General features: G+C 38.4%; 1 protein-coding gene across 21 annotated transcripts in view; it reads left to right on the top strand.

Annotated features, from left to right (window-relative positions):
* The window catches only part of PPIP5K2 (diphosphoinositol pentakisphosphate kinase 2), a 48,488-nt gene that overhangs the window by 7,107 nt on the left and 18,137 nt on the right, over window positions 1-23,244 (top strand). For 18 of the 21 annotated variants that reach the window (XR_014172950.1, XR_014172951.1, XR_014172952.1 and 15 more), the window contains 18 exons: window positions 4,184-4,583; window positions 5,763-5,958; window positions 7,470-7,560; window positions 8,312-8,397; window positions 8,592-8,746; window positions 9,632-9,733; window positions 10,981-11,142; window positions 12,481-12,602; window positions 13,463-13,564; window positions 13,806-13,892; window positions 15,050-15,125; window positions 15,212-15,321; window positions 17,070-17,155; window positions 18,182-18,307; window positions 18,415-18,536; window positions 19,805-19,987; window positions 21,291-21,432; window positions 22,125-22,348. Coding sequence is in view for 17 of the 21 variants with exons in the window: in XM_081930408.1 (XP_081786534.1) it covers window positions 4,443-4,583; window positions 5,763-5,958; window positions 7,470-7,560; window positions 8,312-8,397; window positions 8,592-8,746; window positions 9,632-9,733; window positions 10,981-11,142; window positions 12,481-12,602; window positions 13,463-13,564; window positions 13,806-13,892; window positions 15,050-15,125; window positions 15,212-15,321; window positions 17,070-17,155; window positions 18,182-18,307; window positions 18,415-18,536; window positions 19,805-19,987; window positions 21,291-21,432; window positions 22,125-22,348 (2,313 nt within the window). In the remaining 4 variants the exon portion in view is untranslated. Of the gene's footprint in view, window positions 1-4,183; window positions 4,584-5,762; window positions 5,959-7,469; window positions 7,561-8,311; window positions 8,398-8,591; window positions 8,747-9,631; window positions 9,734-10,980; window positions 11,143-12,480; window positions 12,603-13,462; window positions 13,565-13,805; window positions 13,893-15,049; window positions 15,130-15,211; window positions 15,322-17,069; window positions 17,156-18,181; window positions 18,308-18,414; window positions 18,537-19,804; window positions 19,988-21,290; window positions 21,433-22,124; window positions 22,349-23,244 lie in introns of all 21 variants that reach the window. The other 3 variants (XM_081930418.1, XM_081930421.1, XM_081930423.1) reach the window with 1 other exon arrangement.

The raw sequence follows: 23,244 nt of genomic DNA, 5'->3' as shown, positions 1-23,244 counted from the left end.
TGCTCTTATCTCATACCAAAATGTGATTTTTCAGAGTTTGTAAACATTTTGAAAATAATTAATACCAGTTCAGATAAGTCACATCATTATTGCATTCATTTTGCAGAGGGTAAGAAAACCTTGTGTTACACCAGATCTTCAACGCGGGGTTGATAATACTATTTTTGTTGGGGAGAGGGGGGTTAAAGTAGTGTGTGAAAACAGTGAAGCGTCGTCCAGTGTTGTTGTTGGAACTTTCTTGTTGTTTTATTTAGTACTTTACAGTGAAAAGAGGGCTGTGAAGTTATTGTAGCAGAAGTACAATTGAAGTTTGGAGGAGGTGAAGGTAGTCAGGGAAAGAACAGAGATTCAGCACTGCACGGAAAGCCATTGTATGGATGTGGTGTCCAGTCTATCCATAGATGCATCAGGTCTTTTCCACTGAAAGGAAGTTCTGATACTTCAAACCTAGATTCTTATGAGGTTGATTTTAATTATGGTTGGCACCCAGAGAATGATTTGTGTGAACAGAAGGCAGTTCTCCATGAATACAGCTTTCCATCTGATTTCTTCCAATTTTACCCTACTACAACTAACTGTGCCAGATCATTTAATGTTCCAGAATGTCCCCCAAACCTCCAGAGAAACCTTTGTGGGGAGGGGTTACAAGGAGTTGCGAGAGGAAGGTCAAAGCAGTGCAAGTGAAGTTCTACTTGTATATCTCACCACTTTGGTTTAAAAGGAAGAGTTGTCTTTACCATGGTGGACTGAGTGCATTTTAGCTACTCACCCCATTTCCCTTGTCTCAGAGGTCCTTAGTGGGAGCTGTTGCTGCTAACTAACTACAAGAAAGGAAAAGTATGCCTCCATCATTGCCCGATGCCTCAGAGGTCATCGGTTTACTCTGTTGCTTAATAGGTAGAGGCTGAAAGTTGATGCTGGGGTGGGGAGGGAAGGAAGAGAGGAAGAAATGCCATATGAATAATTCTGATGTCATAGGAACACAATGTTATTTTTATACATTATCTCAGGCTTGAATGTGATTTTTATTCTGAGAATCTTTTGTTTTCTGGTTTGAGGGCTAGAAAGTGGGCTAAAGTACATTTCCGAGCACAATTCAAAGTGCTGGTGCTGACCTTTAAAGCCCTAAACGGTATACCTGAAGGAGCACCTCCACCCCCATTGTTCTGCCCAGACACTGAGGTCCAGCACCAAGGGCCTTCTGGTGGTTCCTTCGCTGCAAGAAGCCAAGTTACAGGGAACCAGGCAGAGGGCCTTCTCGGTAGTGGCATCCGCCCTGTGGAACGCGCTCCCACCAGATGTCAAAGAGAAAAACAACTACCAGACTTTTAGAAGACATCTGGGGGCAGCCCTGTTTAGGGAAGCTTTTAATGTTTGACGGACTATTGTATTTTAATATTTTGTTGGAAGCCGCCCAGAGTGGCTGGGGAAAGCCATCCAGATGGGTGGGGTATAAATAATATAGTAGTAGTCATAGTAGTAGAAGAAGAAGAAGTTATTTCAAATCATTGACTGATCTATAATACATTTTTATTAAATAGGATGTTTATTTTAAAAATATTGTAAAAGTGCCAATTTTAGTGAGTTGGTCAGAAAAATACAGATTTTCTCCCCCCAACTCCAGTTCCTTAATTTACATCCCTACTCACTGATAATGCCTAACACTACTAGAAAATGTTAAAAGGTAAGAAGAAGAAGAAGAAGAAGAAGAAGAAGAAGAAGAAGAAGAAGAAGAAGAAGAAGAAGAAGAAGAGTTACTACCTTGGGCACTTGCATTAATTGACAGTATTTGGACCCTAGATATTTAATTATTCCTTCCTTCAATCCATATCAATATCAGATTTTATTGTCTGTTTTATTATATTTCTTTTAATTACTCCTACATAAATCCTTTCTTGTAGTGTTTCCCTCTGTTGGTTAGGCATTATCAGTGACCTAATAAATATTGTCCTTGGAGCTTTATTGACCTCATCCTTTATGCTGCTAAACTATGTATCTACACTCAGTAAAATTCCTTGACACCAGTTGTCCAGTGATGGACTTAAAAGGTGGTAGGGGGGAAAATGTACTGTTGTACTACTAGAAGCAAATAAATATAGTACATAACTTTTGAACTGTACAAGTAGCTGGATTTCAAATACCAAAATAATAGATTCTGATAAATAACACTGAAAGCATTTCTAACCACATGTTTTTATTTCCTTTGCCATCAATTTTCAGACCAATCTGTGGATCTGTTATGTATTTTTTGCCCCAATCTATAGATATTTTTCCATGCCATGGAATATTTAAAAACTGGAAATAAGCATAACATCTTACAGAAATAACTTAGTTCAGATATCATGTTTCTGATCCTACAAGCCATAGTTGGAATATTGGGAGCATCCCGTGACCCTCGCTCTTCTTTTCTTGCATTCTTCAATTCCTTCATTTCCTCCCTAGTTTGAGTGAGTTTGGCATTATGTTACATATGCAAGAGTTCCTTCCCCTATCTTTCTGTTGGCTTAGTTTCTGAATATCCCAGAGTATTTTATGAACATTCTTAAGTGCAGAGGAGGAAATGTCAGTTGTGGAATGTTGACGAGCAGTTCATGATGTTTTGTGAAAGAGGTGGGAGATAGCTTTGGCTGGAAGAAAAACATTTTTCATGGCTCAACAAGGGCAGTTCCATGGACTGTAAATACAAGATAGAGTTTGAAATCTGTCATATGTCCTTAGGAAAAGGTGAGGAAACTAAAGGGCAGTATGAAGTGTGGGCAGCAAATCCCTTATGTGATCCTGTTGCACACAACTTAAATCAGTGTGACCTATTTTTCAGTAAATATTCATAATAATTGTAACATGATCATATGTGTTGAAATAGGTGCTCTTCAAATGTTTCCAGAAATTTTGGGTTGGACCATGTTAGCCTGTCAAAATACTACTTTATGCCCTACTGAAACTGGTACAAGATTTGGTTGACATCAGAACCTATACCACTGCTTTCTGTCATGTTAAGAACAAGCGATGAAACCTATGAAGTTCTGGTTTAAAAAACATGCAAGGTTTATGCATGTGAGGAAATGCATGGACATTGGCCCCTAGAAAAAACTTTATCCTCACCAGGCTATAAATAACTCAACAGAAGAGCTGTCAGAGCCAGTTGTTCTGTAGTGATGCATTTATTTATGACTGGGATGTTCTACTTTCTTGGATTATAAAATCCTTTTACCTTTTGAAGGATATTAAATCCCTTCTCATTAAATTCACGTTACACTTTATTGCCTTCTCCCAGCTGCATTGGCCTGAGTCATGCATGGTAAACCATAGGGCTGTTAGTCTCCTCCCTGCTTGAGCTGGAAATTGACTGCAGTTTAGTTTTATTTCCTTTGCTTTTCTCCCTGCACCCCACTTTGAATCATTTTTTATTGCCTTGGATGTTGTAGGTTCCCTAAGTCCTGTGGATTTGTTTAGCAACTTGGTAACATTTTGGAGCATATCTTCAGGCTCCTAGCCACAGTGCATTTTCCTTCAGAGGAACTATGAAGCTACAATCCATATTCCATTTGCTAGATCCCCAGTGGATTAAGGTTGTTGTATCGTGTAAGGGATTCAGTTGGTGGATATAGCTATTGCAGCATGGGGAGTAGTGAGAGCAGAACTGTGCCTTATCTCAGAGACTACTTCTAGTTAGTCAGCCATGACGCTTCTAGATATACAAATGTTGTGACTTTAAATTTGTTAAACTTTTAGCCCCTAGTTTTGCTGTTGCATAGTGTTTGTATTTATTGGAGGACAGGGGGGAAAGCCTGGTGCACAAATGACTCAATTTGCAATTTAGGTTTACTCACAAATGCTGTTACCACTTTGTTACTGAACGTGGTAAAATACGACATTATGTTTCTGCATTGCTTTTTCTTTGTCTACCATTCCCAGATGACTCTTGTTTTTCTACTTCCATAGTTCTCAGGAGCAATAAGTGGATATGATTCAGCCTGTTAAATGACACTTCCACTTTGTTTACATGTTTATCTTTCAATATAAATTTTATTTTTGGTGCTTTGTATTGCTTGGCTATTGTGAATAATAGCTTTAAATTTTGCAGTACGTTAAGTATTTCTGGGTAGGTTATCTTGAATATCTCTCAGTAACTCATTACAGTACGGAATATTTTCAATCTTTTTACTTTTCTCTCTTTTACCAGGGTAGAAATTTGCCAAAGTATCTCAGGGAAGCGGTAACCTGCATGCTTCTTCTTCACGAATGTAACAACTCGAAACAATGGACAGATGATATCAATTAAACTGCACTTGGCAGCTGACTTTATCAGAGTAACAAGCAACTGCGTAAGCAGTGCCAGACGGCAAGGATTTTTATTACCCTAGCCACTGGGAATTATGTACAGTGTCTCAGTTCTCAGAGTGACTGCCGTTTCTACGTAGATCTTTTTAGGATTTGTAATCATGTCTGTTACTGCAACAGAAGGCGAAATTCCTAGATTTTTTGTGGGTGGTGAAGATCCAGATGAGTTTTTGAATCCATCCAGGTCTGCAGAATTTGAAGCCTTTTATGATCATGAAGATGAAGACGATGAGTATGATTCTGTATGTACTTTGTTTCATTGTTTGGGGGCAAGTAATTGTTTGAGTTGATAAGATACTAAAGCGTTGTTAACAGAGAAGATAGGAAATGAGCATAAAAAGCAATAAGCACTATGGCCCCATTTCAGCAAAGTGTTTAAATATTTAGTTAGGTATAGTTGTAAGGAAACACATTGACGTTTGCTAAATTAAAACCAAATTGATCAAGACCAGTTTCAGCAGTTTATACAATATGTAGAAATCAAAATTGATAGCTTTTAGAAGAGTACCAAAGTTTCATAATTGCAATATTAAGAAGCAGTTATGGTTAAACTAACATCTTAGATTCTAAAATTTGGAAAGATTTATGGAACAAACTATTTATTTATTAAAAATAGCTTTTAGTTAAGGTTGTTGAATGGTCATTTTGAAGAAGGACAGTTAAAGTAAAAATCATATAGCACTAGTATCCTAGTTTCATTCTAGTTTCACTCTTGTTGACTAAAATTTCATTTGTTGGATTGAAAGTTAAGTCTCTCACCTGTTTAAATAATAAATATAGAATGTATTTATTTATTTTTCTAGCTGTGAAACGTTTTGTTGCTTCAAGTATCATCATAGTCACGTACTATTGTAGACACATTCCAACACACTGCTGTCATACAGCTTCTTACCACAACTTCATGGGCATCCTTCACAAGTGACATTGAAATTAATGGAGTTTCTGAAGCTGTTGCTTTGTAAATTTATTCCAGTCAGAAGAATATTTTTAAATGCAAATGGTACTCTTAGATTTACAAGGTTAAGTTTGTTGGAAGGTTGTAGATGGGACATAGCTAATGCCTTTGTGAACAATTTCACATTTAAGAAAACTTTCAGCATGGGCTTACTACGTTTTATGTTTTATATATTATCATTGTTTCTGCAGCCCTGCTTGTCAAGACTGTATTCTTCACAAAGCGTATAAAGGCATATTGTTTCCTTCATAAATATGAAGATTTTTTTACTGCATATTGCTTAGAGAATGAAACTCTGATATCAGGTTACATTCCCTGCCCCTTAAGCATAATAAATGTTTGTGAAATGAGCCTGTTGTTTAATACTTAGTAAGAATATTGCATGGTCATTGTTCAGTTAGCATATGGTGAAAAGCTTTGAAACCCAAATTTATGTTACTGACCTTTTTAAAATTATTATTACTAGCCACCAGAAAGACAGATCATGGTTGGAATATGTTCTATGGCAAAGAAATCAAAATCAAAACCAATGAATGAAATCCTTGAACGCCTTTCCATGTTTAAATATATCACAGTAGTAATATTTGAAGAAGATGTGATTTTGAATGAACCTGTGGAAAACTGGCCTTTATGTGACTGTCTCATTTCTTTTCATTCTAAAGGTAATTACTCTCTTGTTTATTATTTGTTTGTTTGTTTGTTTGTTTAATATCCTTCCCTTCCTTCCAAAGGAAGTCAGGGTGGCAAATATATCAATAATAAAACACATGAATAATCACAGTAATGTAAAATGTCTTCATATTGCATGTATTAAGTTTGAATCTTTTTGCCTTTTTGGGAAAAAATGTAATTTTAATATTAGAAAATAAATTGCCTTAAGCAACACTACTTTAAAATGTATATATGTGTGCATATATTAATTCAGTAGTTTATAGTAATAGAAGAGACATAATGTTTCAATTAACTTGATATTTCACTGTGGTCTAAACCACTGAGTCTCTTGGGCCTGCCGATCGGAAGGTTGGTGGTTCAAATACAGACAACCGTGGTGAGCTGCCATTGCTCTGTCCCAGCGTCTGTCAACCTAGCAGTTCAAAAGCATACCAATGCAAGTATATAAATAGGTACAGCTACAGTGTGAAGGTAAACAGTATTTCTGTGTGCTCTGGCACTTGTCACGGTCCTCCGTGTGCCAGTAGCGGTTTAGTCATGCTGGCCACATGACCCAGAAAGCTGTTTGTGGACAAAAGCTGGCTCCCTCAGCCCGAAAAACGAGAGGAGTGCCATACCTCATAATCAACTTTGATTGGACTTAACCATCCAGGGGTCCTTTACCTTTACCTTACCTATATGCTACAAAGCAGTGTCAATCTGTTTCACACTGCAATAAAAAAACACTTCCTTGGAAGAAAATCCCTTTATTTATATGGAATTTACTTGGGCATTGGCATGTTTATAATATTACACTCGGGGTAAAGTACATATAATGGAAACCCCTATTTATATTTTAAATGCAATGTCTATTCAGCGGGAGGAGAATTTAGAGCTTTTACCCCCCTGGGGCTTCCCTGCTCAAAACTAGGATTTCCAGCTCTAGTTTGCAAAGGGTTCATGCTTTCTGTGATGGTAACAGAAAGTGGGTGTACTATTTATTTATTTTTTAAAACCAATCGGTCAGCCACTTACTGTTTTGTCAGCAGGCAATAATAACCTTGTGCTAGTACCCTTTTTGGAGCAAGGGCAAAAACTACATACGATATACATCCACATTCCTTAACTCACTTATTAGTGAGCAAGTCTCACTGAAATAAAAAATATATATTTCTAAGCAAACATGCTGATAATTGTACTGCAATTGGTGCATCAATGCCTTCTTTTAAAAGCAAGGCCACTTTGGAATGGGAGAAGTCCAGTGTAGTGAAGTAATGGGAACTTATCCTTTCTTAGCTGACTAAAACAAGGAATAAAAACTAATGAAAATTTCTAAGCCAGTTGGATCAATATGAATATGACTCACTTGAAACCAGATACTATTCACAGTTGAAGGGATTACAGATCATTTACACAGCCTCTTCACATAGGTCAATTTGGAAAGTAAGAATTCCAATCCATCACCAAGATTTATACAAATGTAATAGTTGTGAACTAATATTCTGTAATATTTTTTATTTAGGATTTCCATTAGACAAAGCAGTTGCTTATTCAAAGCTGAGGAATCCTTTTGTTATTAATGACTTGAATATGCAATATCACATACAAGACAGGTAAGTAAATAGCCATAAATAAATATCCCACACTCTAGTTGTTGTACAATATTTTAAAAGCCTTAGTACGATATTTAAAAAGCCTCAATGAAATGCTGTCTCATCAGGTTGATTATTATGGAGGTAAAGTAGTTAACATAAAGAAAAGAAAGCTAGTAAAAAGCTGTAATGTAACTAAAATGGAATAATATTCAGCTGAGAAATGTATATAGTGTTCACCTTAAAACAGTAAATAATATTAAGTTTATGAGAAAGGTAAACAGAACAGGATACAGTTTAGTGTCTGTTCCAATTATGTATTCCTGCACAGATTATAATCATGAATTATAGACATTAAAACAATAGAATGTAAAAAGAATATGCCCCATGGGTAAATTGTGCATATTTGTCAAAGCTAGACACTCAACAGATACAAGAAATGCTCTAGGCTATACTTCAATTCCCAATTAATGAATGAATGTGTCCTCCTTACCTTCCTTGAGCAGAGGTGGTGTACACTTCTGTTCTTGTCTGGGCAGATTTAAGCTACTTCCCTGAAGAGTGGTATGTTCACGTGTACCCACTTTATACCAGAACTAGGGTAGTGGAAGTAAAATCCAGATCTTACTACTTTGATATATATATAGTGATTATGTGACTTTTAAGAGAAATGTTTCGAATGCATAATTCATTGATAATAGTAATTATGTGACTTTTTAGAGAAATGTTTTGAATTGATAATATTCATTTTGTGAAAAAAATATTCTTTTAGGAGAGAGGTTTATGGCATTCTTGAAGCTGAAGGTATTTTACTCCCTCGTTACGCAGTTCTAATCCGTGATCCAAACAATCCACAAGGTAATGGCTATTATAATGGAATTTTCAAAGGGCTCTGTTCTAAACATTTTTTTTTTCTGATTAGTAATCTTGCTTGCTTGATGCAGTGCTATATTAGAGGTTCAAGCCATTCTCCTCCTCCTCCAGGTTTGATGAGATTTTGATCTCTTAATTGTATCTCCAGCCTAAAGTCTGCACTTCATGTTATTTTCCAGAATGCAATTTGATTGAAGGTGAAGATCATGTGGAGGTGAATGGAGAAGTTTTCCAAAAACCATTTGTGGAGAAGCCTGTCAGTGCTGAGGACCACAATGTTTATATTTACTATCCAACATCTGCTGGTGGTGGAAGTCAGAGGCTCTTTCGGAAAGTGAGAATATGTTAAACTGAATAATAGTAAAAATGTTTTTTAACTTACTCAGTTTTTAGTAGAATGTTGGAAACAGCATTACCTGGAAGGTTGCAGCTAAATTGTGAGCTAAATTATGTACATTGGACTTGACCCATAAGGAAGAGTGAAATGGGATTCGGTAATAGAATATCTCCATTAATAGAAATGGTTATCCACTGAATAACATGACAGAGGATGGCTCTGTAATATGGAAATGTATAATGAGCAAATGATGTAAAGTTTTCAAAATTGTGTTCAAAATAGCTCACAACTTGTCTTACACCCAGTTTATCTCCCCATCTCTCATTTGGAGCAATCTCACATACTGTGTATCATCACCACCAGAAGTTTTCTGAGAGTTTATTTTGTATCAGTCCATTAGTCCACCTCAGTAGTTCTCCAGGGCTTCTAACAAGGCTTTCCCAGCCCTACCAGAAATGCCAGCGATTAAACCATGGGATCTTTCGCATGCAAAGTTCATGCGTTACTGAGGCAAGGTTGGACTGAGTGATGGTGTTTTGGAAAGGGCAGAGTATCGTGGGTGTGGAGAATGTTTGCCCCTTTCTATTTCCATGCTCTGTGAACTTGAGAAACCTCAGGTTACCTGCCTAGAGAATCTTCTGGGTCTGCTTATGTCATGGGAGAGTCAGCCTATCTAGGTTTTTCTCTTTCCTCCTTACACATTTCTGCCCTTTTTACACCACACTAAACTTTTATAACGTAAGGTTGCTTTTGGTTTTACTTTTGAAGTGCTTGGGGAAAAATAGGCTAGGGAGGGATGACAAAAGAAGTACAGGGTTTTATGGATCTGAGAAGGCTTTGTCTTTGTATGAAATAATATTGATGGGAAGGTTTGTGTTTCAGATCGGTAGCAGAAGCAGTGTTTATTCCCCTGAAAGCAGTGTGCGGAAAACTGGTTCATATATCTACGAGGAGTTCATGCCTACAGATGGCACTGATGTGAAGGTATGACAACTGCATATTCTGGTTTATATTTAGAACAATCAAGTACTTAACGAACTCAGCAACTTTAGATGTGAGGCATTTATCTCTGCCTGAAGCACTGCTATTATTAAACTTAAAATAGTTTACATATCACGTTTTGTTTTCTCCAAGTAAAAGGAACACTTCATGTTTTAGTTTGTCTCTCTCTTTAGATACTCTTGTGATTACAGTTTACCATTCAAAAAGAACATAAACGTGCTGCCATACTGTTTTCTGAATGTGTATTCAGACAAATACACTTGTCCTGAAATGAAATTATTCTAACATTTCATTCCTAAGCATACTTTCTTGAAAATAAAGTACATTGTGTTAGACCAAAATTCCAAGAAAGTGTATAGGAATGGACCTGCATTCCTAAATCATAAAACTATGCTTCAAATACTGAGATGCTTTTGACTGATCTGTACAGTCTGGAAACAGTTGTCTTCAGCAATCATGGAGCATTTATGTGAGCAGTTGATGTAGCTCTTGGTGGTCTCCAAAGCTGCCTAAACATTCATTATCAGTTAATCATACAGCAGCTGGATTTTCTTGTTTTTTTTTTATTTGTCAAAATTCTTTGAAAACTAAGACAAAACATTTCTACATAGGAAAATTACAACTTGTAACTACAGATTGGCATGAGGCTTTTCAAAATTAAGTGTTTGGAAGTTTGATAATTATAGATATAATATAATCCTAACAAATCAATTGTGCCTACTTTAATTCTTTGTTGGTTCATCCTGTACAAAGGGTTGGATTCAGAGAGCTATTTTAGGCAAGACGAGGGAAATCTCTTACTTTTTTATTTGAAGAAACATACCACTGCTTTTGAAACTCCCATAGTACATTATCTGGCTGCCATGTGATGTGGGCAGGGAGCAGTTTAAAGAAAAACAAATCTAAATCCCTTTGGGTATGCAGAGCTGATTGCACATTCTTTGAATCGTGGCCAAAGATTGTAAGCTATCTGATTAGGAGTCATGTTAAATAAATTGGTAGTAGCAGAAGCTGTAATATGAAACTTTCAGCAAGATTAGGTTGCCAGTTGGGACATGGATACGGTATAGCATTGGAACTTGTAGCGCTTTTCAGTTAGTCACTAATCTCCCCATGATGTGAAAGTAATGAGTATGACTCTAGAGGCCCAGGAACTATGAAATAAAAAAGTAATGAACCAAAAAAAAAAAGTTTTTTATTCTGTTGTAATTTTTTATTTCCAAATAAAGGTATACACAGTAGGACCAGATTATGCACACGCAGAAGCTCGTAAATCCCCTGCACTGGATGGAAAAGTGGAGCGGGACAGTGAAGGGAAAGAAGTACGGTATCCAGTCATCCTTAATGCAAGGGAGAAGCTTATAGCTTGGAAAGTATGCCTAGCTTTTAAGGTAAAATGAATGAAGGCTGGAGAAAGTGGTCTTTGTTTATACCCCAGAGGGCATCTCCTTAGCTCTGAGTTGTTATAGATTTGTTATCTGCAAGCCCAAGCACAGTGAGGCAGTGGTGGAGCACACAAGGATGAAACAGGAGACAGGTGTTGGATTCAAGTTAGACCACATCTTTATTGATTATGGATGCAGCAGGTTTGGCATAGGCATCAGGCATGGCATTACAAGGTTCCAGCGGCCTGCTTGCTGGTTGATGAAGTATTGGGGTTGACCAGAATTCAGGGAGGGAGGTAGCACAGATGAGGAACCCCCAGTGATCAGCAGCAGGGGGTGATTTGGCATCTGGATAAAAAGTGCAGCCCTCCAAAATCCTTTAAGGAGATCCTCCTATGGGACAACTTGAGAGGGGTTTCTCACTCTGCCCATTCTCAGTAGTGATCCAGCCTAATGGCTTTTATACCGTAAAGTTGTGATGATGGCTCTGAAGTAGGCGAAGCCTGCAGACCTGGCCAAACAGTGTGATAAAATGATCCATAGCAAGGTCAAAGTGGGACTGTCACTCTCCAACAGATAACCCATAAACCAGTGTATTAAAGGGAGGATGGGAGGGCAATCCTGATGCCCACTGTGGTGACTCCACTCTCCACAGCTCACCTTAAGTACTCCCAGAGTGATTCTGGATGAGTAAAGTCTTCACCCAGGTCTGCCCTGGGAGCCCCACTTCCCACTCCTAGCCTCCCATGTGGGTGAGAAGAGCAGAAATACTACATTGCCAGCCACACCAAGGTTGACAGCCAGCTATGAACTCCCTTGCCACTGTGCCTAGGCAACAAATGCTGTTCCCTGTTAGGCAGCAAAGGGGGAACAAGACCTTCTTTCTCTTCTTCTGACTAGGAGAGAAAGTATGCTAAGACAAATATGTAAATAAAACCTACATTACACAAACTTGGGAGCCCGATAAAATGTGTGTGCTTTTTGCATCATTTGTGACTGACCTATATTTTTGGCTGTTTGAACTGAGTCCTTTGCTAATATTTATGCTACTTTATAAGATTGAAATACATTTACATGGTATTATGTATTGTAAATTATTTTATTAATATATCTCACTGTTTGAAGAGATAAGATAAGGGTTTGACTTTGGAAGGGTGTAAAATCCAAAGCTTTTTAAAAATGCAGTAGTGAGACCTTCTGTGAGGAGAAGCTATTCATTAAATACATTTCAAGTTGAACCTGATCCTTGAAGAAGAGATGAGTTTTTGTGCATTTATTTTTTACTGTAGATAATTATCTGAAGTTTTATAAATTTATAAACCTTGTGATTTCTTGTCTTGACAGCAAACAGTTTGTGGCTTTGATCTGTTGCGTGCAAATGGACAATCTTACGTCTGTGATGTCAATGGCTTTAGTTTCGTGAAGAATTCTATGAAATATTATGATGATTGTGCTAAAATCCTTGGGTAAGATTTTATGCTATTTGTCAGACCGTTTCCTTTCCATAATTTATTTAAAGTAAATAGAATGTCCGTGGTGGTATTCAATGCTAGTCCTATTCACAGTAGACCCATTGAAGTTAATGGACCTGACTAATTCAGGTTCATTAATTTCAGTAGGTCTCTTCTGAGTAGGCCTTAGCTGAATACTGTCCTCTGTGTGGTTGACCTGTTGGAAACTGTATCTTGCAAAATAGAGCTTTTAGATAACACAATTCAGATACAGTAAAATAACAGCTATTTAGGATGCCCATAATGAGCATGCATACCCAGTATAGTTTCTGTGCAACTTTGGGGAAAGGCAAAATGTGCAGTACTTAATAAAACACAAAGAGACAAACCATCCCTGGTTGTTCTCCTCCCCATCCCCAAGCTTACCATGCAGCAGCATGAGTCCTTTCTCCTTTTAAAAAAGGGATTTTTTTTCATGGGTGTTAGGGATGCTAGAAAGCGAAGAATTCCTCAGAGGCATTATAAGGAAAGGAAGAGGGCAAACAGCTAGAAGCCATGGCTTCACTAGCACAGCCGGCTGCTCAAAGTAAAACACTGGCATAGCCACACACAAAGGCAGAGGGCCTCCACTAGCATAAAGGAAGTGTTCAGGGCACTGAGATCCACTTTAGGAACTTCAGGATTAGGGGAAAATATTTTAGAAGCAGCATGATTGGTTATTAAAGAATGGCACGTTATTTATGGAACATAACATACGTGGGTATGGTTTATTAAGGGGTTAATGCATTTTCAACTTGTTTTTATTAGACAAATTATTAATTGTTATTAATGTAGACTTATTAATTTCAGCAAACACTTATTTCTATTCCATTTAGAAATATCGTAATGCGAGAACTTGCTCCACAGTTTCAGATCCCATGGTCCATACCTTTAGAAGCAGAGGATATTCCTATTGTACCAACTACATCTGGAACAATGTAAGAGAATGTTTTTTCCCCTCTGTCTAAATTATTCAACCTGACTATGTAACATTTTCTATTTTTCTTATCTCTCAGTATTCGCTCACTTTCAGTTTAGAATAATTCAACAACATATTCATTGAAATGTTTCGTTAATGTTTATATGAGAAATCATATTTACATGTTCTCTTTTTCATACTTTTTTGTTGCTGTTAATGACAATCAAACTTTGTGCTTTTAAATCTTTGTATGCTTGCAGGATGGAACTTAGATGTGTTATTGCTGTTATACGACATGGAGATCGAACACCAAAACAAAAAATGAAAATGGAAGTTAAACATCAGAAGTAAGTAATTGGCTGGGGGGATGTAATGAACAAATTTGATATTTTCCCCATTACCTGTAGTAAGATAATTTAAACCGAGGGGGGCATAGATGTGCATCTGTGTTGCGTTTACTGACATTTAATTTGATTTTTCATCTGTATTTATGTATTAAGAGGCTGTATCATCAAATGTTTTGTTTTCTTTGCTTTTAAAGTTTAAATTTACTTCTGTATTTTGTAAACTGCCCTGGAAGTTCCACTGAAGTAATTACAGTATATATAATTTTTTAAACAAATAAAACAGAACTCTTCGGGGCAGTCCTATGGCAAGATTCACTGGTATGAGCCATTTACGATGCAGTGGATCTGCACTCCAGCTTGCTGATTTCTGGCTCAGATGGCTCAATCAAAGATACACTGGTATTATAACTTGCTCAGATGGCTGAGGAGAAGCTGGCTGAGTCAAGGCTGGTGTAAATCCCAGAAAAGGGTTATGGCATCCTAAGCCCATTCAGCTTGGTCTTGTAACCTTGCAATCCAGTGCGGAACACTATTTTAAGGGCTTGTTTTCTGTCGCCAAGGCTTAGGCAAAGCAGCAACCCTGGTTGACCTTTACACCAGCTTAACTTTGACTTGCTCGCTTTACATCAGTTTCATTACTTTCTAAGTGCATATTATTAGTTATTTCAAAACTGGCTTGAGAATGGCTTATAAACATAAGCCTTGGCGAATGTTCAGGGAGCAAAAGCCACAGAATGGTGACCTGAGATGCTATTCCGTAGAGACTGCATATACAACGTGGTGCAAAGTCTTTTCAAGACCATCAATTAATATATGTAAAATTCATAACTGAATACATTGTTTTGTGTTAACAACCACATGCTTCCCAAACAGTTATTTGCTAGATGTGAAGACATGAATAATCTGGTTTGGGGTTGATGATGATGATAATGATTTATATCCCGCCCATCTGGCTGGGCTTCCCCAGCCACTCTGGGTGGCTTCCAACAAAATATTAAAATACAGTAATCCATCAAACATTAAAAGCTTCCCTAAACAATGAGCAATTCTTTTCCCTATTATAAAAATCTAGAACCAGAAAATAATACTAGTTTGGCCTAGTGACTTCTAGCAAAGTAATTCACTGCCTTTCTAATCATTCCATGCTTATTTTAAAGGTTTTTTGATCTTTTTGAAAAATGCAATGGATACAAGTCTGGGAAGCTAAAATTAAAAAAGCCGAAGCAATTGCAGGCAAGTTGGGTTTTTAAAAAAATCTTTTCTTTTTTAAACTCACACCTGTCTTCATAAACTGCTAATACAATTTGCCACTCTTTTAGGAAGTACTTGACATTGCAAGACACCTCTTAATAGAGCTAGGACAAAATAATGACTCTGAGATTGAAGAAAACAAATCTAAACTTGAACAGCTGAAAACTGTGTTGGAGATGTAAGTATTTAATTTGGAGATCTTACTGCTGACACGGGTATCTTTCTCATGTATCTTTATATATATATATATATATATGCTTTCGTAGATTTTCACGGGTACAGGAATGCAGGTTTTGGTGTCCTCGGGTGTCTTCCCGTGTAAAAGTTGGGGTGTCTAGGCGACGTTTCGACGAGGTCTCACTCGTCATCTTCAGGCTGGTGCTTTCGGCTTCTTGTTACTGGAACAGAGCAGGATCTCAGTGTTTGAGTTCCTATAAATACTGTTGAGGGGGTGTGGTGTATAGCCTCCAATGTTCTGGGCAGAGAGGAAGTTCCCAGGCTAGTGTGCCTTCCCACTAGCCTGGGAACTTCCTCTCTGCCCAGAACATTGGAGGCTATACACCACACCCCCTCAACAGTATTTATAGGAACTCAAACACTGAGATCCTGCTCTGTTCCAGTAACAAGAAGCCGAAAGCACCAGCCTGAAGATGATGAGTGAGACCTCGTCGAAACGTCGCCTAGACACCCCAACTTTTACACGGGAAGACACCCGAGGACACCAAAACCTGCATATATATATATATATATATATTTCTTTAAGGAATAAAGAGAGTTCAACCACATTGTTAATCTGAAATATGGGAACTAATCCGTGTTAGTAGTCAGTTTCTGACTCTTTCACACTATTACTGCATCTTCAGAATTTTAGGTAGCATGAAATCTATTTCTAATGAACCACTGAGTGCCATTTTGTGCATGTATATTCCTTGCAGAGACATATAAATGATAACTTATGCCTGCAGGAGAATGGCAGAGGGAATTTTGGGGAGAGTGCCTTTTATCCTGCTTCTGCTGATCTTTTAACTCTGGTTTAAGACAAGAGTTGCCAATGAGCCTTTCCCAGTGTCCATAGGCACTGGCGAAGGAAGAGGGGTGCAGGGGGAGCACACCACCCCTGGCAGCGCAATCCCAGTGAGGTGCCATCGCAGCTGCCCCCCCCTACCCGTGCTGAGTGCCATGCCCCCGCAGGCGGTGCGCCATGCCCCCGCCTGCTCTCCGCCACTGTCCACAAGGCCATCCTTCCCATTGAATTAGGCTTGAAAGAAGCATTCTACTGCAGTCAATAGAATAGGTTGTAGCATGTGCTTGGTTTAAATGTGTGTGGTGTCCATGACAGTTTTTTCTGCTTTGCAAATATGCCCACAGACTGCTGCTTTAAGAGATTGAGAAACCTATAACTATACTTACGTCTACAACCCTGTCAGCACCAGCCAGCATGTTCTAATGGTAATAGTTGATGGGAATTGTAGTCCAAGATATCTGGAGGACACCCAAGTTTGGGAAGACTGGCCTACACTAACTTGCTGTGTGAATTTCTGCTTTGTTAAGCTGCTCAAGGGTTACTATCGGAGAATCAAGTGATAGAGCTTTTCCTGCACACTACTTCAGACTGTAGGTGGAAATTGGGTGCTTGAATGCTCTACTATGAAAACAAACTCCCTTTACAGAGAACATTGTCAGTTAAGTAAGAATGTTAAGTAAATTCATTTTGCCTAACATGCTCACTGTGCATATGTAGGAAGTACTGAAACCTGCAGGATAAAGTGGTACAGTGCAGGAAAGGCATTCTTCATCATGGCAGCAATGCAATAGCTTCACACACACACACACACACACACACACTTACAAGGCTGCATGATATATATCAAGTTCATTTTTAATGTGTGCTCCTTGCCTCCCCCATTCTCCATTTGTTGTTCTTAGGTATGGACATTTTTCTGGCATAAACCGCAAAGTTCAGCTGACGTATCTTCCTCATGGTTGTCCCAAAACATCTAGTGAAGAAGAAGGTATGGATGCTAATTAATTCTAGAAGTAGGTCCCTCTGTTAGGTTAATGTAACTGAATTTTGCTTTTTAACACTTTTATTGTCAAAAAAGCTGAAGTTGGAAACATGTACGTGTTTTTTTAAGTTTATTAATTACATTTTGTTCCTCGCTCGCTCTGGTCATCAGCAAAATATCAACTTTTAAGGCTGGTGTGCATCCTAAACACACTTGCTATGCAGTAAGCGCACAGAACACAGTGATATTTATGAATAAACATGAATAGGGTTGTGCTGTAAGTACAATGTTTGACTTCTTAATTGAACATCAAACACTCTCCTTCCAGTGCTTTATTGCAAGCAGCTTTTGATATTCCCCTGAATTGCAGAAGCAATTTGCCATACAGCATGAGCAGCTGCTGTTTCAGAAACTCATCCCTGATGCTCTGAATAGTATCACTGTTCTTTGGATCCTCACATTTTTATATATTAGTCTTAGTCCCTGACAGGAATGTACATGATAGCCCACTATTCATCATATTAAAATGTTTATTCAACTGAATAATCTCTATTCTCTCTTCCGTTTATTCAGTGTTGCAAACATACTGTATTTGAATCAGACAAATACTGTTGGAAGTGTGACTTTCTTACCCCTTCATTTCAAGCAGCCTTTCCAAGGGCCCTAGGCTCTGTTTAATGGTGTGGACTGTGGTGTATGGGTTTGAGTGAGAAGAGGGGATCGCCAAAAAATAGGGAGATGTACTTTCCCCCTACCCAGGTGCCATAGCCTACCCCATTCAGCAGGGTTTCCAAACTTTTGGGAGAGGCTGCTGGGATGAGGAGTGGGTCAGAAAGTTATATTCCACCCACTTATTTCTCTTGCTGCTTCTTTAGACCCACCCCTCTGTTTTTCAAGTTCCTTCAGCTCAGAAATGGAAAATTATCTGCTAAAAAATTGTTCTAGCATATGAAACTTGATGCAAATTAGTTGTTCTTCCTCAGTTTTTATTTACCTATTATTTTGCATTGTGGTATTTTTGTATGCATTTAGATAGCCACAAACGTGAGCCATCTCTACTCTTAGTTCTAAAATGGGGAGGAGAATTAACACCTGCAGGCAGAGTTCAGGCAGAGGAACTAGGAAGAGCTTTCCGATGCATGTACCCAGGTGGACAAGGTAACTCATTTCATTTATTGGTGGCAAAGGAAGCCATTTCTTTAGACCGAGAACTTGGGGGGGAAAGAAACAGAAGCAAGATTATAAGGTTGTTTTTCTTTTGGTAGGTGACTATGCTGGATTTCCAGGATGTGGTTTACTTAGACTGCATAGTACCTATCGGCATGATCTGAAAATTTATGCTTCGGATGAAGGCAGAGTTCAAATGACTGCGGCAGCTTTTGCAAAGGTACTATGAAAATTACAATTTCAACTGAAAGATGGGAAAGGAATACAGGCTGTTTATAAGAAAATTTCGGAGATTGTACAATGAACTTCTTTAAAAAAATGTTTTAAATATTAAAGACATGCAAAATTAGCTACTTGGCCTGCTTTCATATCATACATGCTTCCCTCTCACTTATGATTAGTAGTTCAATGCTCAGGTGCCAGGTATGGTGCGTGCATCCTGCAGCCGGGGGGCGGGGCACACTGTGTTGAGCCTCTCCGCTGCCTCCCCCTCAGTTGTAGGGCGGCTGAGGGAGAGGCAGAGGGCAGATGTAAGTCACACGCCGTTTCAGGCAGCGTGGAGTCTGCAGGCACCCAAGCCACCATGTCACTCCCAGGAGTGACAGCCCCCGCAGTGTGGTGCCCAGTGCCAGCTGCATTTGTTGACTGAACTAAAATGTTTCATGAGCCCAATTTTTTTATTTTTTATTTTTAAAAATCATATTTCCTCCCCCCTTAAAACTCATATTTTGGTCATTTTGTCACCCCTCTCAGTGATGACACCCGGGGTGGACCACACCCCTTTCCTCCGCCACTGCTTGACACATGAGCGCTCATGCGGGGGTGGGGGGTGGCAGTCATCTCAATATTGAGGAGGGCTCAGCCCCCTTCCCACCACTAGTGAGGGAGCCAAAGCCCTTTCTGCCCCCTACAGTTGGGGCCCCTGCACCAGTCACTCTGTGTGTGAAATTTATAAATTGCTTCTTTCTTGATGTGGTAAAACAGGATGGATGGAGACTAACTTTTCTTTCAATTGAAAGCTCAAAGTCTGGGGCCTCTACTCAGGGGCACCACTGAAAGACCTCATGGGTGCCATGGTGCCTGTGGGCACTGGGTTGGTGACCCCTGCTCCAAGCCATATGCTCTAATCAAAAGTGGACACCACAATCATAGTTCTTCTTGTATTACCTGCCTGCACGTAGACCATAGTGTAATAAGCACTAAAAAGCAATAACTATTAACAACAGGTAGAAAGTTACTAGCATATATGCATGATAGGTATACAGTTATTTGCTTAAGCATGAATTGAACTGGTGAGGGGATACACCAGGTGTACCCTCTTGAAAGTTTGACTTCCTGCCAGTGGAGAGGTGAGTGGTGACAACCCACACATGGCCCCCTTTCTCCCTACAGAAAAGGAACTTATCCCGTTAAGTACCAATGTTCACTTTTGTGCTTTAGACTATTTGCCACATTTGCCCTCATCACTCAGTTATTTTGTTTACCCAGGGACTCCTGGCATTGGAGGGAGAGCTTACTCCTATACTTGTCCAGATGGTCAAAAGTGCTAATATGAATGGGCTACTCGACAGTGACAGTGACTCTCTTAGCAGCTGCCAACATCGTGCGAAGGCACGCCTTAATGAAATACTCCAAAGAGACAGAGACTTTACTGATGAAGACTATGAAAAGGTTAGAAGATAACAAAGTACTATACTGTGCTCTAAATACTGAATGTGGGCAAATGTTGAAAATCAGTGGATTCTCTTCTAGCCATCTTCTGAAACTCTCCTGAATGAAGCACAAGGAGAATTGGGGAAAACACACAGACATTATAACTGGAAAAGTGTTTTGATGAGAATTGAAAGATCAATTAAAATAACAAAAGCAGTAATAAACTGACACTTAATATAATTGTTATAATGAATGTGTACTGAGCAATGATATGGTTATTTTTCTGAAATGTTGCTGTCCATGTCAAAACCCCACTCTTTAAAAGGCAGGAGAGTAGTACTAAAGGCATCTAAAACTGGAAATAGCCCTATGCTTCCTGTCCTTCCTTAAAAAGTTGGTCTTTCAAGACCACAGGGAAAATATTGCATGAGAATGGTTTGATGATGGCATCATGTAGATGCCTTGGAGAAAGTAGGTGAGTGAAGCATGGCAAATCCACACTAAATGTCTAGTGTCTAGTGCAGAGGCACTTTGGTTTGAACAGTCTTAGATGTATTAAGTAGTATTCAACTAAGTTTTATTAAAATAGACCTATTTAAATTAATGGGCGAAACTTAGTCATCTTGATTTATTTCAATGGATCAGCTCAGAGTCAAACTTGGTTGAATACCACCCACTGGGTAAAAAGTAATTTTGGTGCGTTAAAGAAGGGTTTACTGGGCTGGGTAATAATCATGAGCTATGACAAAGGCAAGAGAGCAGAACTGCGGAAAATGGAGTGATTCTCCTCAGTTTTTTCTCCAGCCTTGGCGAAAGCAGTTCAGCTTTCCTAGCTCTCTCTATTCCTTGTCAGTCAAGTGTTTTTACTTCTTATTCTTTCACTATTGTCCTTCTGTTGTCACTGTGTGTTTTTTCCACCACACTGTGTTTTTTCCACCATGCTGTGTTTTTTCCACTACACTGTGTTTTTTCCTCCACTTCCCACAATTCTGCTGTCCTACCTTCATCATAGCTCATGATGATTACCCAACCCAGTGAACGCTTCCTAACCCACCAAATCTGTGCTTCAGATAAGACCAAACATCTTTTTTAGTACCACAAGCACCATTTACTTCATTGGGACTTAATTTCTTTGTTTTATAACATTTATACACCACTTGATTGTAAAAAAAAACAAAAACCCTGAAAGCGATCATTTATTGAAAATCAAATTATGATTCTTGAGATTACCTGTTTTGAGGTTATAGTATCCTATTATCCTTTAGCCAAAAAAAATAAAAATGAATAGAGCTAATGAATTCCCTTTTTATTTGATATTCAGCTCACACCATCCGGCAGTGTTTCTCTGATAAAATCAATGCAAGTCATTAAAAACCCTGTTAAGACGTGTGATAAGGTATATTCCTTGATCCAGAGTTTGACATCTCAGATCAGAAGACGGATGGAAGATCCTAAGTCTGCAGGTAAGCAATTATTTTAAGCAGACTGTAATGTTAATGCTAGCCATGAAGGCTTAGGCAGTTTTAAGAATTTTGAGTAGACAGTATTTCTGTCAGTGAAATTTAGCTACTAAAATATATACTAATAGTGAGTTATTAGTGAAGAAAAGATAGGGTGCCAAGAGATTTATGGTGACCCAAAAGAAGAGTGAGTGGTGTGGCATGAAGTGTAAAAAAGGGCCAGTTGAGAAACGTGGGTGCAAAGAGAAGAGAGTATGCTATGAGACGAAGACAAAAAAGGAGGGGCAGAGTTAACTAGATTGGAGAAAACCCATGGCGCAGAGAGAGTTTGCACTGGGGTGCAGGGGGAGGAAATGAATTTAACAAAAATAGTTTTAGAAGAAAACAACTAAAATTGAAAAAAATGTTCTTTCTGTGGCCAATGTAACAATCTATCCCTCTTTAGTTAATAAAGCTACCCATCAGAACAATATGAACTGTGCAGTCCTTTACTAGAGCTTGTTTAGGTCATGACTTTTGTCATGTAAGTGGGTTGCATTCTTTAATCTGGAAAAGGATATATTTGATGTGAAAGCAAATATACATGAGATAATTCTAACTAGAATATACTAGAGCATAAATTTTCTTAATGTTTCATTTGATTTTACTTCATGTTACCTGATTTGATTATTCTTCACTAATAATTGTCCACCTAGATATTCAGCTTTACCACAGTGAAACGCTGGAGCTAATGTTGCGTAGGTGGTCCAAGCTTGAAAAGGACTTTAAAACAAAGAATGGAAGATATGACATCAGTAAAATTCCAGATATCTATGACTGTATTAAGTATGATGTCCAGCATAATGTCTCTTTAAAACTAGAAAACACAATGGAACTATATAGACTGTCAAAGGCGTTAGCTGACATTGTTATACCACAGGTATGTACTCTACAATAGTATTCTGCAACAACTAGATGTTTCATACTGGTTATGCTTGCTAATCAATATGGCAATCTATAACTATTTCCAAACGATTTGTGGTCCACTAACCAGTTTTTATAAATGGTATATATTGAAAAAAATATTGTTTGTTTCTGTTCCTTATTAAATTAAATAAGGAAAAATCTAGAGGATATGTAATCTAATAATTACATAGACGTATCTTTTCTATATATTGGCTAAATCCAGTGCAATCCTGTACATGTCTACTCACAAGTAAGTGCCATTGAGTACAATGAGACTTACTCCCTGGTTAAGCAGGCAGAAGATTACAGCCTAAGCTACTTTTACTTTGGTCCTAGTAAAATAAATGGAGCAGGTTAGTCATTGCTTAGCTCCTATTGAAATTAGTAGGACCTAATCAGTGACTAACTTACACCATTTATTTTAATGGAGCCAAAGTGCAACTAACTCCCAAGCCATAATAAGTGAGTGACAAGTAGGTTCCTGCAACCAGTCGATGCAAGACATTAAAAACCTATTGTGACACATGATCTAGATTTTGACATCAGATCATGAGGAATGGAAGTTTACAAGCAAACAGAGTTGCGACCACTGTATTCCATTCCCCTCTCATCTTGGTTTTACCCCCTCCCTTTCAACAGTCAGTATTGTGTGGGCACTTGATATACTCAGTCCTTCGTGGGTTCTTTTGAGTGTCTCCCCACCCCTTGGGATTTTTCCAAGTGATGTTTTGTGCTTCTGCAAACCTCAGGATTACCCTGACTGCACATGAATGGTGCATATTTAGCTGCATAACTGATAAGTGATTGCGCTCAGAGAATTGAATCTGAAATAGAAAGAACAAATGGGGTCCTATAGCAAAATATTGTAGC

This window comes from Podarcis melisellensis (genome assembly GCF_964234715.1).
Source record: "Podarcis melisellensis genome assembly, chromosome: 11".
NCBI classification, from domain to species: Eukaryota; Metazoa; Chordata; class Lepidosauria; order Squamata; family Lacertidae; genus Podarcis; species Podarcis melisellensis.
This window is presented reverse-complemented; position numbering and strand designations above follow the sequence as displayed.